Source organism: Anarrhichthys ocellatus, unplaced genomic scaffold (genome assembly GCF_004355925.1).
Source record: "Anarrhichthys ocellatus isolate YVR2014 unplaced genomic scaffold, GSC_Weel_1.0 scaffold32, whole genome shotgun sequence".
Taxonomy (NCBI): Eukaryota; Metazoa; Chordata; class Actinopteri; order Perciformes; family Anarhichadidae; genus Anarrhichthys; species Anarrhichthys ocellatus.
The window spans coordinates 62,730-78,653 of record NW_022280062.1 but is presented as its reverse complement, the minus strand read 5'-3'; the positions used below and the strand labels follow the sequence as shown (position 1 = coordinate 78,653).

Below are 15,924 nucleotides of genomic sequence, written 5' to 3'. Positions count from 1 at the left end.
GAAATAAAAGTATCCCCATGGTCGAAATTATGAGATAGAAAGGTGAAATTAAGAGATAACACCATAAAGAGGTTTTCCAACAAGTGATTGAGTTGAAAAAGATCACAAATAATCCCAAAATGTCCACGAAGAGAAAAATTGATGCAGAGGGAAGAAAATGTAATGAAAGATGGGAAAGCGAATACATGTTTGTGCTTCAAGGAGAAAAACGGGTCTGTCCTCTGTGTGATGAAGGAATACTATTCACGTCGGTATTTTGACACCAAACAGCTAAATTTAGCCTCCAAGAAAAACATAAAATTGTCCAAGAATTAAAAGGCAGAGTGCAATCACAGCAGAATATATTTACAAAAGCTACAGCCCAGTGCATGCTAAAGGTATGTGAGCAGGTGTGATACAGACTTTTACAAATGTCAGTTTGTGAAGAAACACCATCGCAGACCGAGTTCAGGAACTAGCAGCAATCTAACAACACAGCTAGCTAAGAGACGAGCAGGTACTCGTCTTCTTCATTAGCTGTTGATGAAAGCACAGACAACACGGACACAGAGCATCTATCAGTGTTTATAAGACCTGATCTCAGTGAGGAGCTCTTGGATGTAGCTGCCATGCACGGGACGACGACGGGGATATTAGTGATGCAGAGAGGTGACAAAAATAGCTTTGAACAAAGTGAATGTAATAACTTGTGTTTGATGATATTTGTCTTTGTTATTTTCTTTAATAGTTTGATCTTTGATAGAGTAATGTGGGTTTCTTAACCCTACATTAAAATGATTTATGTTATAATAACAGAAATGTGCTTAAATATCATTTTACATTTATATAACTGCATGTACAATATTTTTACACTTGAATAAACAATAATCAAATGCAGAGAGAGTTATTTACCAATATGTTAGGAGTAGTTACAGTTATACAGTCTTACAGTTACAACCGGCCCTTTGAGGGAAACCGTGATGCTGATGTGGCCCGGAGTGAAGATGAGTTTGACACCCCTGATGTACAGGGTTGCTTACTTCTGATTGAGAAGGCCAAGAATGGTGTAAACTTTAGGAAGTAAAACTAGCGCTGTTGTGCCACTTCTTTTATACTCAGCAAATGTGGAAGGAAATACAAGTATTGTGTCATGTTATCTAGTTTAATAACTTCATGTGATCAAAAAATCTCTAGATTTGATCACAGATTGAATTTACAAAGGTTGAAAACACTGCAGCAAGTTACAGTAACGAGACAATAGGCCTTTATTCCAAAGAAGACATTTTGACTTGTCATCGGTGGAAAAGCACAGGTGCTTCTAATAACATTAACGATTGCTCTGGTACGTTCATGTAACCCAGTAAGCTAGGACTGTATTCAATTTAAATGGGAGCAATCATTAATTACTAGCACTTCTGGTTCTCCTACTGTGACACATCAACACATCTTCTGTCTTTACTTATAGCTCTAGCGATGCATTGAAGTACATATCAAACCACACTAATCAAACAATTACCTGTTCATGCAGGTGTGTTCAAGTAAAACTACTTTGCTTTAAATCAGTATGTAGTGCTGAAGGGCAGATGAGGTGGTTTTAAATCAGAAAACGTGTGATGTTGAAGAACCAGGTCGATGAGCAGGTTAGTGCAGAACAAGTGGCGTTTATTAACAAAACGTTTACTGAAACAAAGGGAAAAATGGAACCCGGGAAATTCAATAAAACAAGTTTGTTTCAGGAGCAGAATAGAGGAGGGGCCATAGAAATATGAGGAAGGAGGAGGATGTTGAGAATAAACCTACAGGGTTGGAGTAAAGATTCGGGCTCTGAAAGAATGTGCTGGACGTGGAGCTTTGTAAGAAAAGCACATTGTTACAAGATGGATTGACAGGAAGTGACAGAAGTTAAACTGTTTGATACAAAACGATCCGGCTTGATAATCGCAGAGTTCATGTCAAATAGTGAGATAGGAAAATGTTTTAAATCTTGATTTTGGCGGATGGGATGGGTCTGTAGCTGAGCAAGAAAGCTCAAATTAAAGGTGTAGTTGTTGGAGTCTCATGCAGAGTAGATGCAAGGAGAGTTTAATGACGGTGACGGACAGATTTAGAATGAAGAGGTTTGACAAAGTAATTGATGAAATGTTTAGGACTGAATCTGTCTTGCATCAGTTTGATTTGGAGTTCTTGGAGTGTTCTTGGACAACGTGTCGTACCAAATAAAAAGGCATTATGTTCCCAAACCGCTACGATGTCAGAGCTGTTGGAAGTTTCGTCTGTTAGTGTGTAGGAGTGATTTTACCACTCGTGGCAAATGTGGGGAGACTGACTGTGAAGGAGACTGTGATAAAGAGCGAGAGTGTCCTCTTTACAAAGTGAATCATGCGGCGTGGGAGGCTCACTGTCCAAAGAGAGTAGAGGGGATCGAAATATTCAGGGTTATATAAGAAAAGATATGCGCACGAGGAAGTAGGTAAGGCAAGGTGTGACAAGAAGCTATAAGGAGAACAAAGACGGTCAGGAAGCGTGACGAATGTTTGTAAGGATCTGTTTTTGGCAATGTTAATTAACCACTACCGGAGTAGAAAGAAAAATCCCTTTTTAGAGATGCAGCAAGGGATTTCTGTTTGTTGGAATGTCTGGGGAAGTTTTTAGGGTCATGGGAAATACAAATGTTACAGCAGAGTGGGGAATAGATGGGAAGGAGTTCATTTTATTAAGTGGAGATTTTAGTTTAAATCCAGTGGTTGGCTGAAATGCAACATTTTGGATGCAAGCCGCCCTTTTAAAACCAAAACCAAAGAAGAAGAAGCTTGTGTCATGTGTACACCTTGATTAATAACAAATAAACTGAAACACTGGACTGACACATTAACACTTTATGTTGGGGAAATTTTTGTGCGGCAGAGATATCAGTGCTGTTATGTAGATCTACCCCGTTTTACAAAAACATATTTGGATGAACTGGTAACTGTTTTTGAGCATTTAACATTTACATGTTCAGAGCTGAGTTCCGCAGTGAAAACAGACATATTTCTTCTTCTTCCTCTGACTAATCAACTCAAATTAATACAATTAAATGAGTTTAAATGATCATTTGTTGCAGTTAGTAACCGGCTAAGCAAATTAGTTGTGATCTGAGTGAACACACCCTCAGCAGGATTATTAACTGTTGATATTTGTTGTCTTGTTAAAAGGATATTTGGGCTAACTTTATACACAGAACAAGTCAAGAATATATAATAGAGAGTAAAGTGATTGTTTTTACCTTTTCTGATGGATTATAATTGTCTGACACCTTGCCGTACTGTGTAAGGAGGAGACAACACAAAACACAACCTTGCATGTGATTGGTTTCGGTTATTCTCGCAACCTGTGGCGTGGTGAGTTTCACTTCCTGATGCCATGAAGTGAAGAAAAAAAAAAAAAATCCCTGACGGAAACTGCAAAGTTTACCATTGTTCCAGTCGGTCAGATATGGATAAGGGGTTGTCACTTGTCTCGATCAGTACTAAATCAAAGCGGGACAACTTAAGACACATTATCTAATTTGCGTTTGTTAATAATAGACCTGAACATGGTGCCAGCTTTTGACAGGCAGAAAGTGTAATTGCAGTATTTCCAGACCTCGTAATCATTGACCCACATATCTGACTTGTTTCATGAACTCAAAGTGAAAGTGAACCTGAATGGTAAAGACAGGGCTCCGAGAAAATGTGCTCAACACTTTTTGTTCCTGCTGCTTTATATCACAAACGACCTAAAACCAACGTGAGCTGTATTGTGTTCAATCATGTCTCTGCTTTGGTGCTGCGGGAAACACAAATGGCCTCGTGGATCTTTATGATTATCAGCATCTGACTTTTAACAACACAATGTAATGATTTGGAGGTTTTCATGCAGGTTTAACGTGAGCATTTCTACGGAATAATTACCTAAATTCTATTGAATGTGTCTTATCAATGCCGATAGAACACAAATTGAATGCTTTCATTTGTTTCGATAATAGTCGGGTCAAAATTCTGTACAGGTGAACATGCACCGTAAAAAAAACGTAAATGTGTTTTAGTTTCATCTCCTCCCCAGCAGGTAGAGGAAGATGAGGACTACGTCCAGGTAGATATTAAGAGCAGCGTTGATGTATTCCTCTGGATCCAGACGGTAGCTCATCATCCCCATCATCAGCTGACAGTCCACCATCAGGAACTGAGGGGAGGAAGAGTTAGGACAGAGTGAGAGAGTACCACCAGATAAATAATAGGAATGAATGACATATTTTATAATAGAAGACATGTCACAGTAGGAAAAGCATAGATGTAAATAATAAAACGCCTTAGACTTGGTTGCCTTCAAAGCACCTACACACTCATTGTTCATGTTTTAAATTAAAGCAGCTAATGAGAGCCCCGGCGTGTGAGTGCAGTGCCTTTAATCATGATAAAGAAACTTATTTTGCTGCTGTGCACGTGTTAAAATAAAACCACGTCACAACGTTAAATGTAAAGAAAAGTACTTTAAATGAAGTGGAATTGTGTGTTTCGACGCCACACAGAGTTTCCTTTTTCTTTCAAAAGATGTATTCATAGCTGTAGTTGCAGACATGTTCAATTAGGAACCTGCAAAACTGCTGGATTTCTATCTGAAGGCAGTAATAGCAAATTAATGGCTTTATTAGTGGTAGTACAGTTTAACCTACTGAGGTGACCAGGACAACAGAACTGTGTATTTTTGTTTCTTCTGCTGTTTAGCAAGAGAAGTGTTGTTTAGTATTATTATCATATATATATACGTTGTTCTTTTCTCCCGTACCAGTGAATACAGCAGAGCACCCAGACATCCATAGGCGACTTCACTGATGTAGGAGTAGTAGAAGGTGCAGAAGAACCCAAACATGATCACGTCCACAACCAGAATCAGCAGAACACCGTACCAAATAGTGAAATCATAACGAGTCTGCAAACACGGTAAATAAAAAAAGAAAGAAAAAGGTTAAGTGGGGCAACTGAAAAATCTGCAGATTTGCTCTGCTCAAAATAAACACAGATCATGATGTCTATGTCTGTATACAGGAAGCATTTTGACCTGTGCAGAGAATGCAATGATTGCAAGAGAAATGGCCACGGTTGCTCCCATAGTGATGACGACAGCGGTGGTGTCGTGGAAGGAGGCGATGGTTCCCACCATGTATGACAAGCTCAGGGTGACCACAACCTGCAGGCACAAAATTCAATGTATCAATCGCCTCCAATATCTTCAGAGAAAGTTATTTTTTGCTTTATAGATAGTTTCACGTTTAACTGCTTCAAACAGAAACGGGTCCAGATTGTTTATATCTTTAAATAATCATAGTTTTTTTTAGATCCTAATGAAAAACTTGTGAAGTGCAGAAACGCACGCCCACCTAACCCTTGCAGTGTTTGTGCCGTGATCTGCATTGTGTATTTAACGTTCACAATAGAGGAAGAGCCTTTCCTAATTTCAAATGCCAACAAAATCTCAACCGCTTTGGATGAAACTGAGGTTTTCATTTGGAAACAAAAAAAAATGTGCCAGTTTCTCAGGGACGATTTAAATGTTAAGAGAAGTATAAAAGTTGAGAAAAACCAAGGAGTGAATAAAAGATTTGCCAAAATGTTTTATCATTACTACTTCAATGTCTTTAACATACTAGAATATATTTTCTAATCTCCCTTATTTAGTTATTAGCTGTATAACTTTTACTTCTACTTTATTAAGCCACATATAGTCATTTTGGTCTATTATTTAAATGTTTTGTTGTGTCTATATCGAGTGAAATACATTTTCCCAATTCGATATTTGGGGTTTTACGCTCTTGTATTCGTAACCCACCAATCCCACGATGTTCCAGGGGTGACGTCGACTGAAGGACTTGCAGCAGCTGAGGGCCATGGCGACCACGATGAAGATGATGATGGAGCTGAGGTAGGCCCCCAGGTTGGTCTGCACCGCCTCTTTGACCACGCTGGAGAAGGTGAACACACACACCACACTGAAGGTGAACAGCAGCTGGAGAGTCAGAATGCTGAACACCTGCACAGGGAACGATGAAGAACAAGCAGTTATAAAAACTAAATATTCTGCACAACTGATCTTAACGGTGTATTTAAACATTTTCAGATGAAGTTTTATTAAGAGAGATTGTTGGATTATTCAGCAGGCACAACATCCGACCTAGCTGTCCAAAACCTCTTGTGCTCCAACATGCTTTGCAGTGTCCAGTTTTGTGTTACAAAAATATATTTCCTCTGCGTTCTTTTCCTGTTAATCATCTTGTGCGATTCCTGAAATGTCTCTTGCAAGCTGCGCCCCTTAGAAGGATCCCGAAAACAGGTCGGGAAATATTGTGGTGTAGGAAAACGTGTCCACAGCGAGTCGTACAAACCTTTCTGACAAACGCTCTTCTCACTGTCTTGTCATCAAAAGAAGATGAGGCTATCAGTGGAGTCGTGTCCGACGAGGCCTCTGGGCAGATGTCCTGGAAAGACTCGTACCCAGTTGTAGGCTGATAAATGCAGGTTGTCTCGATTTTAGATGGAGGGCACATTGCCGGGGCTGCAGAGTAGGGTGGAGGTTGCTGTCCTTCGTAGGAGTATAAAGGTGGTGGTGAGGACTCATCATAACCAGGAGCGTCCTGTGTCTCTTTATCTGACATTCTGGAGGAAACTGTAAGTTAAACACAGAAGTTCAGTCAAATAAAAAAATCATTGTATCTTGTTGCCCACGAATGTAAACATTAGGAAGTAAACATATGATGTCACTTCTCTTACTCCCAGTAAACATGGTGGGAAATACAAGTGTTGTGTCATGTTGTTCAGGTTTAGGAAGGTCATGTAGTCTTGGGTTTTCCAACAATCATATCCCGCTAAAGTCCCGAGATTTCATTCAAGGTTCAATCTCCAAAAGCAGCAAGTAATAGTAAGGAGACAATAGGCCTTTTTTCACAGCTGACATGTAGACTTGTCCGAATAGGAAAAGCACAGATGATTCTAACAATATTAACGATGCTCTGGTATGTTCATGTCCTAGTTGGCGGTGGATGAACTCAGATCCTTTACTTTACTAAAAATAGAAATGCCAGAAAGGCCTAAAATACTCTTTTACAATTCAGAATGTTACATAAGTAAAATAACTTTTTTAACTGACAATATAAAACTGAATTCACTCAAATTAATAGAAAATAAATTGGCTCCAAACATTTAAATTAAAAAGAGCCATTGATGCACCTGCTTCCTTTTTAATCCAGACAGCTAAAACAGTCAGTTCCCCCAAAACCACACAAAGCAAATGTACCAACAGTCTAGCTTTTAAGTGTTTTGGGGTTCTTGGCAGGTTTTTAGAAGAGACTGCATGAGTATCAGTACATGCATGAATAAATAATAGTTGGGGTAAACGGCAAAATATATTTTTTGTGATGAGGAAACAGACCCTTTAAAGGGTTATCATCTAACCCAATGTTTGACAGTACCAGTAAATACTACAAGCAAATAATACGTTCAGCAGCGTAAACAGAAGGTATTGCTTTTAACAAGTTAAAACAACATAATAGAGAGTAACTTTAATGCTCTGCTTACCTTTTCTGCTGAATTATAGTTGTGTCTGACACCCCGCAGTGCTGAGTGAGGCGGAGATGACGCAAAAAGTAAACCTCGCCTGGTGATGGCAACCTGTGGTGTAGTTTCACTTCCTAACAGCATGAAGGACTCATTGTAGGAATTAAAACCTCTGCTGTTGCTTCACAGTGGGTCAGAGGCCATCAAAAGTGGGGTGTGGACAAAATATGACTGTCCAGACTTGAGTACAATTAACATATAGTGTGAGACTTTTTCAGTTTTCTGACATTTGATAGACAAAACAATAAAAAAATAAATAATCAGCAGATTTGAAATTTGAAAGATAATGAAATGTATCACTCATTGCAGTAGTAACAGAATTAAAGCTCACATTTGCAAACTACTGCTGTATTTGTACAGTTTAATATGCAGAAGATATCTTTATTAATAGAGGGAGGAAAGAACCAATACCTTAAGATGTTCCAAGTTTGTCAATTACTAAATAAAACTAAATGCTGTTCTTTTAAACAGTTATTTAGAAAGATTTGGGAGTTAATTTAAAGTGGCAGTCCTGGTCCATTTGCTGTGTCCACCAAAAGGGTTTTTCCTCCTATAGCTAGACACTGTACTGAACACGCCCAGCTGGGAGCACTTTGGAGGCGACGTGCTAAGATACGGAATATACTCGAAAGTAAGTAAAAATGTCGGCACAAGGTCGAGTACTTGCTCTGGACAAAGTACGGAGGGAGAGGATGTGACTGAAGAGGTTTTGTGGCCGAGGAAACATCTCCAGATTCAGATACATTTTATTATCCCACAAGAGAAATAAGTTTAGTCCACTGCTCCAGACATGAGGACACTGTGAAGAGCTTAACATAAGACCACAACATACTTAAAATAAAACACATTTGATCACCTCTTTGTAGTAGGATATTTGTCCGGCCCCTCCTCCACTGTGATTGGACGGCTTGGTTTAAAAGTGATTGTGACAAATGCAGCATTTTTACCCAAAGTTGAAAATGTTTCAACTTCCCGCGAACAGAAAAAACCCGCCAAAGTGCAGCGCCTGCTCACCCTGTTGGCGTTGTAGCGTAGCGTAAATACGCGGCATTCCCATTGTAAACAATTTAAATAATACGCTGGCCTCAGGAAGAAAACGAGTATTGAGACGTGGAGTTTTCAGAATTGTGTGCATATCTCCATCTTTGAGGTTCCCACTTTAAATTCTTATTAAAATAAATCTCTTCAGGACTCGTCTGTCCTGTTTTAGGCCTCACTGAACAGGACGAACAACCAGAAAAAAAACCTCCATTGACACTTAAAAACACAAAACAGACGTTCACAAAACATCTCTCACACATATTTATTGTAAAAAATACATATAAAAACAATTTCTGAGACATACAAAAGATTGGAGCTTTAGAAACAGTATATTGAACAGACAAAGACCAAGCCATTTGTTTGAATTGCATTACATATTTACAATTTAATAAATAAAATTCAATTTGTTTTTTTATACCAGAGTAAAGGCAGATTGTCCATATCTTGGGAGGTGCAGACACCACTGTGGTGACTCTTTGAAAAACATTCTCATCTAATACATAGACTTCAAAAGCACAGGGCGGACGGGGGATCAGTGCCCTGCAATTCAAAACCAAGGATTTAGGGACATTTATACAAAATAGCGTCCGTGGTTGGAGAGGAGCTAGTTTACACACAGAGCGCTTAGTTAGCATTGGTAATGATTGAGGTATTGCACCACACAGCTTAGAGGGTAAGAAAGTAAAAGAGAGTAATGTGGGGTTTTAGATCGTCTCGTCATTATCGACAACCCAACCACCAGACACACACACACACACACACCCCTCCCAGCCAAAGTATACATCATAACTTATCACCACAACAAATGTAACATCTAATCATCTCCGCACTCTCTCACACAATGCCCCCAAATTCACAGACAGACTTTTGGCATTATTTTTTTTACTCTCAAATACAAAAGAAACACATGCACAGGTCTGCCCTCTAGTGGCCAGAGACACCGTAGCACCTCAGACTGCAGAACACCAGAGAGAGAGAGAGAGAGAGAGAGAGAGAGAGAGAGAGAGAGAGAGAGGCTGGGGTGAACAAATTAGCCAGTAGGAAACCTGTGCACCGGACTGACCCCTAAACTGATCCATACCACTTGTGAGCGCATAGATTTAAAACACACGGAACAGACGGCAAAAGCAATCAATTCATGTTTTTGCCCTTTCCCCCTCTGTGAACAAGCGGCATCAGAGAGCGTCTGTTGAGCAACTGTACTGCTGGGCCTCATTTCAGCCCTAAAAACACTACAGATACCTGCTCGGACAAGAACCCCTTCACCAGGCAAAGGCAATCAACACACACAAAAGGCAAAGGGAAAGCCATTGAACACATTTAGCTATGATCTTTATGTGATGATATAACATCTTTAAAAAGGGGGAAAGCGGTGGGGGCTGGTTATGTACTAATTAAAACATCAGCTGTCCATTGCCTCCAGTGTCGGGGAGAGAGGCAGATGCCACATGGTGTAAACATGCCCCAAAAATATATCCCTCAACCCGCCCGTCCCTTTATCCCTCCTCAATCTGGCATTAATCAAACCAGATGGCAAAAACTCTCCCTGGGGATCTGGCCCAAAAATCTCTACTGCACCCCGAGAGAGTGCTTGAGGATGAGGGAGACGGGGAGACGTGGGAAAAAAAAAAAAAAAAACTCCCCCAAAAAAACCTGCATTCAAAGTACCATTCAATCGGGACCGTTGCGTACCAATGCCACGTGTAGCAGGATGTGTGCCAGCGTAACTGTACTTAAAAACTAGCATTCAAAATTAAAAAAGGGTAACCCGCTTGACCAAGCAGACGTCAGGGCAATCTACAGTAAACACACACATAGTCACACTTAGGACAATAGCTGTCCCTGGTCATTTCCACACACACACACACACACACACACACACACACACACACAGTGAAAAAATAAAACAAAATCAGCCTTGAAGGACAAAAGTGCTCAAACTGGTGCCAACACCATCGCTACTATGACCCTATAAAATACCTACAACCGCCCTAAACACTCAGCAAGTAGCAGCACATTAAACTCAGCGCCAACTAACCACCTACCAGAAAAACTGACCCACTCAAAACAAAAAAAAAATAATTAGCCCCCAAACTTCCCCTGAAATGTTTACATGTAATAGAAAAAATAAAACACTGAGCAACGGCAGCCCCCATTCACCAAAAACAAGCCCTCAACCTCCAGCTGGTTCAAAATAAAGCAATGTGGTTACAGTTCATGCTTTCGGTACGAGGTTGGTTCATTTTGGGGTTCGCCGAGGAAAGAAAACATTCATCCAATGCATGACACGGAACAATACTCTTTCTGCAAAATACTTTAAAAATGACCAATCCCGTTACACTACACAGGAGAGGATGCAGAGTCACAGTTAACTTTTTGTTTTTTGAGTTTATCTCCAAGTTCCATCGTTCTGGGATGAAAATGCTATATGAAAAAATGAGATAGAGATATATATATATATATATATATATATATATATATTTTTATATGTTCCGCAGATTTCGAAACATAGAAAACCGTCTCCACTTGTGTTCTAACAAGAGTCTCCACCAGAGATTTTATTGTTGTTTGGCTTGAAATGGTCTAGACCAGGTTCAAAATGGACTGATCCAAACGGGGGAGCGTCGGGCGTCGCTAACTGGAGCTGCTTCTTAGGATCGCGTGTTGCCCGCTCAAAAATATAGGTTTGTGTCTGAGAGGGACAGCAGGCTTTTATTTGTCACAGTTACACATTTTTAATTGGGACCTTATTGGGATTCAGTGTAGTCTCCTGTAAGGGCGGAAAAGGACAGAGCGGACATTAGACAAAGTCATGCATACTGTAATGATTGTATTAAATTAGAGTCTGCAACAGGGCTACGCTGAACTCAATGTCACATTCGTAATATTTTTCAGTAAAATGCATCATATGATGTGGAAAATGCATGCAAAATAGTTAAACGAATGTCTGTTCTACTGTTATGCAGCACATAAAACATAACATATAATATACGAAAACTGGCACAAAATGTGTGGATGTTTGTGCTTATTCAGGTTCTTGTGTTCAGACATTTTACATTTAAGAAGCTTCTTTTGTTACATGAAACTAAAATGGGTCTTCCATACCTGAGTCGGGTTGGTCACTGTGCAGAATACATGTGACCCACGAGTCAATCGAAGGGATGTTCAGGGCAGCAGGGTTTCACCTTGGACCAGGAATCAATGCAGCTACAGGGAGAAAGAACAGGAAAGACTGGGTGGGGACGCAAAACATTACATATTGATTAGCTCATGTTAAATGTGTCCGAGCCTCTACGGCGTCTCCCACAAGGCTCAATCCTCTGACTGACGGTGTGTGGAGCTCTGAATGAGTTCAAGGACTCTCTGGTCAGTTAAATGCAACGAGACCAGAGAGAAGCTGCAAGAAGTGTAGTGAACTCACTAATATAAAGCTGGAACAAAAGAGTCAATGGACAGATAACTTAATCTTCAACTATTTTGATTTCCCATTAAACGTTTAAATACATTTTCAAGGAAAAACTCCAAATATTTATAGTTGTAGCTTCTAAAATCGTGACAATTTTCTCCATTGTCTCTCCCTTGTGTGATCATTAAAAGGAGTAGCTTTGGGTTTTAAACTGTTGGTCGAACAAAACAAGCAATTTGTAGATATTACCTCAATCTTTCTGAGATTTTGAAGCCATTTTTCCACCTTTTCTGCCATTTTATAGACCAAATGATTAATAAATTTATCGTGAAAGTAGTCAAATAAGTGTAGGGTTGCTCCTTGCAATAACATGATTTTCATTAGAAATAACTTTCCTTGTGTAAAGGGTGTGAACATTCTAAAATTAAATTTTTTTTTCTTCTTCTTCCAAATCTCAGTTGCTCTACTGGCTGGACCAGAATTTGATTACACAGCCAAACAGCCACACCTACAAACTGTGGCACAAAACAGTTTATATAATCTATGACCAAAACAAAAAGATGGTCACGCGTGCGTTTTATCTGAGATCAATGTTTGGTTTCTTCTCTCTGCTAGTTATCCATCACGGTTCAGCATTTGAGTGCTTTAACACAACATTGGGAAACAAAATAGCAGGCGGGACCTTCCCTACGACGGAACACCTAATCTTTGGAAATGTTCAAGCCTCAACAAGACGGATCTCCTTCTGTGCTGAAATTATGGGGAAACCAATGACTCCTCGAAAGTTGGGAAAAAACCAAAAGTGTTGAACATTACATGCTTTGAAAAGGCAAATCACTGCAGCAGTAAACGAGCTGAAACATGCAACACTGGTGGCTCTTAAACAACTTCATGGTCACTTCTTTTAACGAGGAGTTTCAAAGCGCTTACAGAACTCTTAGCGTAAATCTGAGAGAGCGTCTCATTAAAATGTAATAATGATGCAGTCATCGTCAGTTGTGAAAGCTCCATTGCTCAAATATTCACATAATGTAACAGTTAAGAGGACAGACGCACACTAATTGCTTATCTTTATCTCATGTTCAATAATAATGATTCTTAACTCAGCTTCGGTTGATGACGTATTGTATGAAAGGACAATGGGTCTCTAACAATCAGATAGATAGATAGATAGATAGATATAGATCCACACATTTGTTGTTTTTTTTTCTGCTGAACCGATCTGCGAGTCAAAACCATGACACGATTGGTTGCACCTTTACTAATTTGCATGCAACACTCTCCTCTTTACATTAGTACACGTCTGCATTTTATCTGAATGCAAATACACCAACTGATCTATTTTTTACCTCTTATGGTAGACGCAGAGGCAAGCCAGCCTGGCGATGGTCTCTCCCTGTACCAGATCCTCCAGACAGATGGAGCACTCTCCGCTGTCTTTACTGAGCACATCCGCTGTACACACACACACACACACACACACACAAGTTTTTTTCCAGCCTTTAAAAAAAACAAAACAAAACACGCACACACACACACACACACAGGCACCGGGCCATTTCTGTGATAGGACACTTACTATTGTACGGTAGTGGAGGAGATGTGAGGCAGCTCAACAGGTGATCCTCGATCCGACCCCCCGGGAAGGGCTTCGAGCAGAAAGGACAGCGGATATCTGAGAGACAAAAGCACCGAGATTAACACGCTGTGTCGCAGCGACACATAAATGTTAGATGATGTGCCCATCACATAGCGCACAAAGCGCTATGTTTGGACTTCTGGATTACACAGGCTGACTTGGCAAAGCGAAGGAGAGCAGGCTGAAACACAATCAGTTGTTGTTATCCCGGAGATAGTGCGAATGACGTGACCGTGTGCGTAAGTGACCCAAAATAGTTTGTAAACTTTATTTGACTGTATGCACTACGCTCTGCAGAGACAGGGGCTGGAGGAATGGCCGCCACTAGAGCCGTGAGTGGATGGGGCAGACACTGAGCCTTGCTGCCCTACATTCCCCTCCTCCATCTATGAGCTGCTGCCAACAGTGAGCGGGCATGTGAAGTTGTGACCCATTTCCCTACTCTTGCTAGAGGGCTGGCCTGGGAAACCCACCACACGGTTGTGTTTTGGCTCATAATGACACGTTCGCCACCTTCTCTGTGTCGCCCATTGTCTACTGCAGACCAAGTGTGCCTTTTCACTTCCTCCTGCAAAACCCAAGTTCCCGTTTTAATGCACTTAAAAACAACAAGGCGGTGGGTTACTTAATGTTTTCAACTTGCACGCTGCAGGATTTTGCCACCGATGGTCACTGTGAACAGGCCCTGTGATGTCAAAGTGCTTGTATGTCACCACTTCCAGTTTTACGCCACAGCTCTGCTTCAAACAATAGGGTCTCTGATGGTTCTCGTCAGTATGCAAGCACGGGAAAATAGATTATCTGTTCAGGAATGTAAATCCATTTTAATTTCAGACTGGGACGAGTGAGGGCTGCACTGTGGGAGATATTTTTGATGGAAATGTCATAGTTTTGCTGCGTTTGTGTAATATTTAAACAGTCACATTCAAAGTCTGTTCTGGAGTGATGTGTTTAACGTCCTCTCATTTTGTCTCTACGTAAAGTTGACAATGAATACTCCAAGTTACCTCTTACTTAACCATCATATTCATATTACTACTATCTTTCTCTGAACACAATACACCTCATGTCGTAGTTAAATATCAGTTGTCTTCTGGAAGCAAACAACCCACATTTCGTTACATATTGAGTAATTTAAAGTGATGTAAGCTGATATTGCCAAACTCTGACACCATCCAAGAATTCAGTGTAATCCATGCATGTGAGCTGTCTTGAAATCCAAAATCAGGGTAAAATACAAAACATCAACTACTGATGGAAACATGTTATTTATGCAGCACAATAAATACAAATTGCACGTATGTAAAATACTACTGCACCGTGTACATGTGTTGACTTACTGCCATGGCGGTTGTTGACACGGTAAAGGCCGATCCAAGCCTCTGACACCGGCCGCTGGTGTGTGCCTCGGACCCGGGCGGATCTTGCGCCCACGCTGCGGGCGGAAGAGTGCCGATTCCCGGGCAGCCGCTCGGAAAAAGTGCGGTGGGGCGTGCGGCCTCCTGTCTCCTCTCCGGACGGATGATCCGCTACCGCGGCAGGCTCCGGGCTTAGAGTCCCGTCTTCCTCGGGTTTCCCCTCGCTGCTGTTGTTGTCATCATCCACAGGTGACGCTTGGCCGATGCTGGAGGGGATGCTGTGAAGGTCCGCGGGGCTGCCGTCGGCGCTCGCCGCATGCTGCCCCAGGTCCGAGTCGCTGCCTTCCTCCGATCGGCTCCGGTTGGCCTCCGTGTCCTCGAAGCTGCCCGAGAAGTCGACCATGAGACTGGTGGGCCTGGTGCAGCGGGGTCGCCGGAACGAGTCCCGCTTTGTGCCATCTTTTCCGAAAGCGGAGGGCACCGGCTCTTCCTGCAGACGACTTGCTCTCGTCCCCATCTCTCTAAACCAGCTAACTGTGCTAATTCAGCTGGGCTAGGCGAGCTGCTTCCTCAAAGCGAACCACCACAGAACAAGAGAGGAGGAGGGGGGTCGAGTTAACCTCGAAACGACCCTTAAACTGTCAAATATTCGTCTGGGAACTTTTAAATAACGACAACTGTCTGGTAACCGAGCTCAGCGAACACGATATATGTCATTCGACGGTCCGTCTCTCGTCTCAGTGTGTCCTTACGATCCTCATTTTCCTTTCTTTCTCTTTTTTTTTGACGTGCCCGTTGGTCGCTGCTGCAGCGGAAATAGAGCGTTTTCGCTTCCTCCTTTTGAGCCGCACACACACAGTTACGGTAGCGTCA

General features: G+C 41.3%; 2 protein-coding genes across 3 annotated transcripts; both read right to left on the bottom strand.

Annotated features, from left to right (window-relative positions):
• Window positions 1-479: 479 nt before the first annotated feature.
• Window positions 480-8,809, bottom strand: LOC116393160 (protein lifeguard 1-like). 2 transcript variants are annotated; one of them, XR_004213373.1, is made up of 6 exons: window positions 6,380-8,809; window positions 5,827-6,027; window positions 5,059-5,187; window positions 4,786-4,929; window positions 3,245-4,182; window positions 480-516 (listed from the first exon to the last, which is right to left on the bottom strand). XR_004213373.1 is itself a non-coding variant. In XM_031865246.1 (6 exons), exons 2-6 carry the CDS (start codon window positions 6,647-6,649, stop codon window positions 4,048-4,050), a joined length of 879 nt encoding a protein of 292 aa, XP_031721106.1. In that variant the 5' UTR covers window positions 6,650-6,660; window positions 7,569-8,809; the 3' UTR covers window positions 960-4,047. The 2 variants fall into 2 exon arrangements, 1 of the variants encoding a protein (XP_031721106.1); XM_031865246.1 differs by lacking the exon at window positions 480-516 and having other exon boundaries at window positions 960-4,182; window positions 6,380-6,660; window positions 7,569-8,809.
• Window positions 8,810-8,896: 87 nt separating this feature from the next.
• Window positions 8,897-15,880, bottom strand: LOC116393161 (E3 ubiquitin-protein ligase znrf2). The gene is made up of 5 exons (XM_031865247.1): window positions 15,034-15,880; window positions 13,634-13,729; window positions 13,404-13,509; window positions 11,754-11,855; window positions 8,897-11,418 (listed from the first exon to the last, which is right to left on the bottom strand). Exons 1-4 carry the CDS (start codon window positions 15,566-15,568, stop codon window positions 11,798-11,800), a joined length of 795 nt encoding a protein of 264 aa, XP_031721107.1. The 5' UTR covers window positions 15,569-15,880; the 3' UTR covers window positions 8,897-11,418; window positions 11,754-11,797.
• Between the last annotated feature and the right edge of the window lie 44 nt (window positions 15,881-15,924).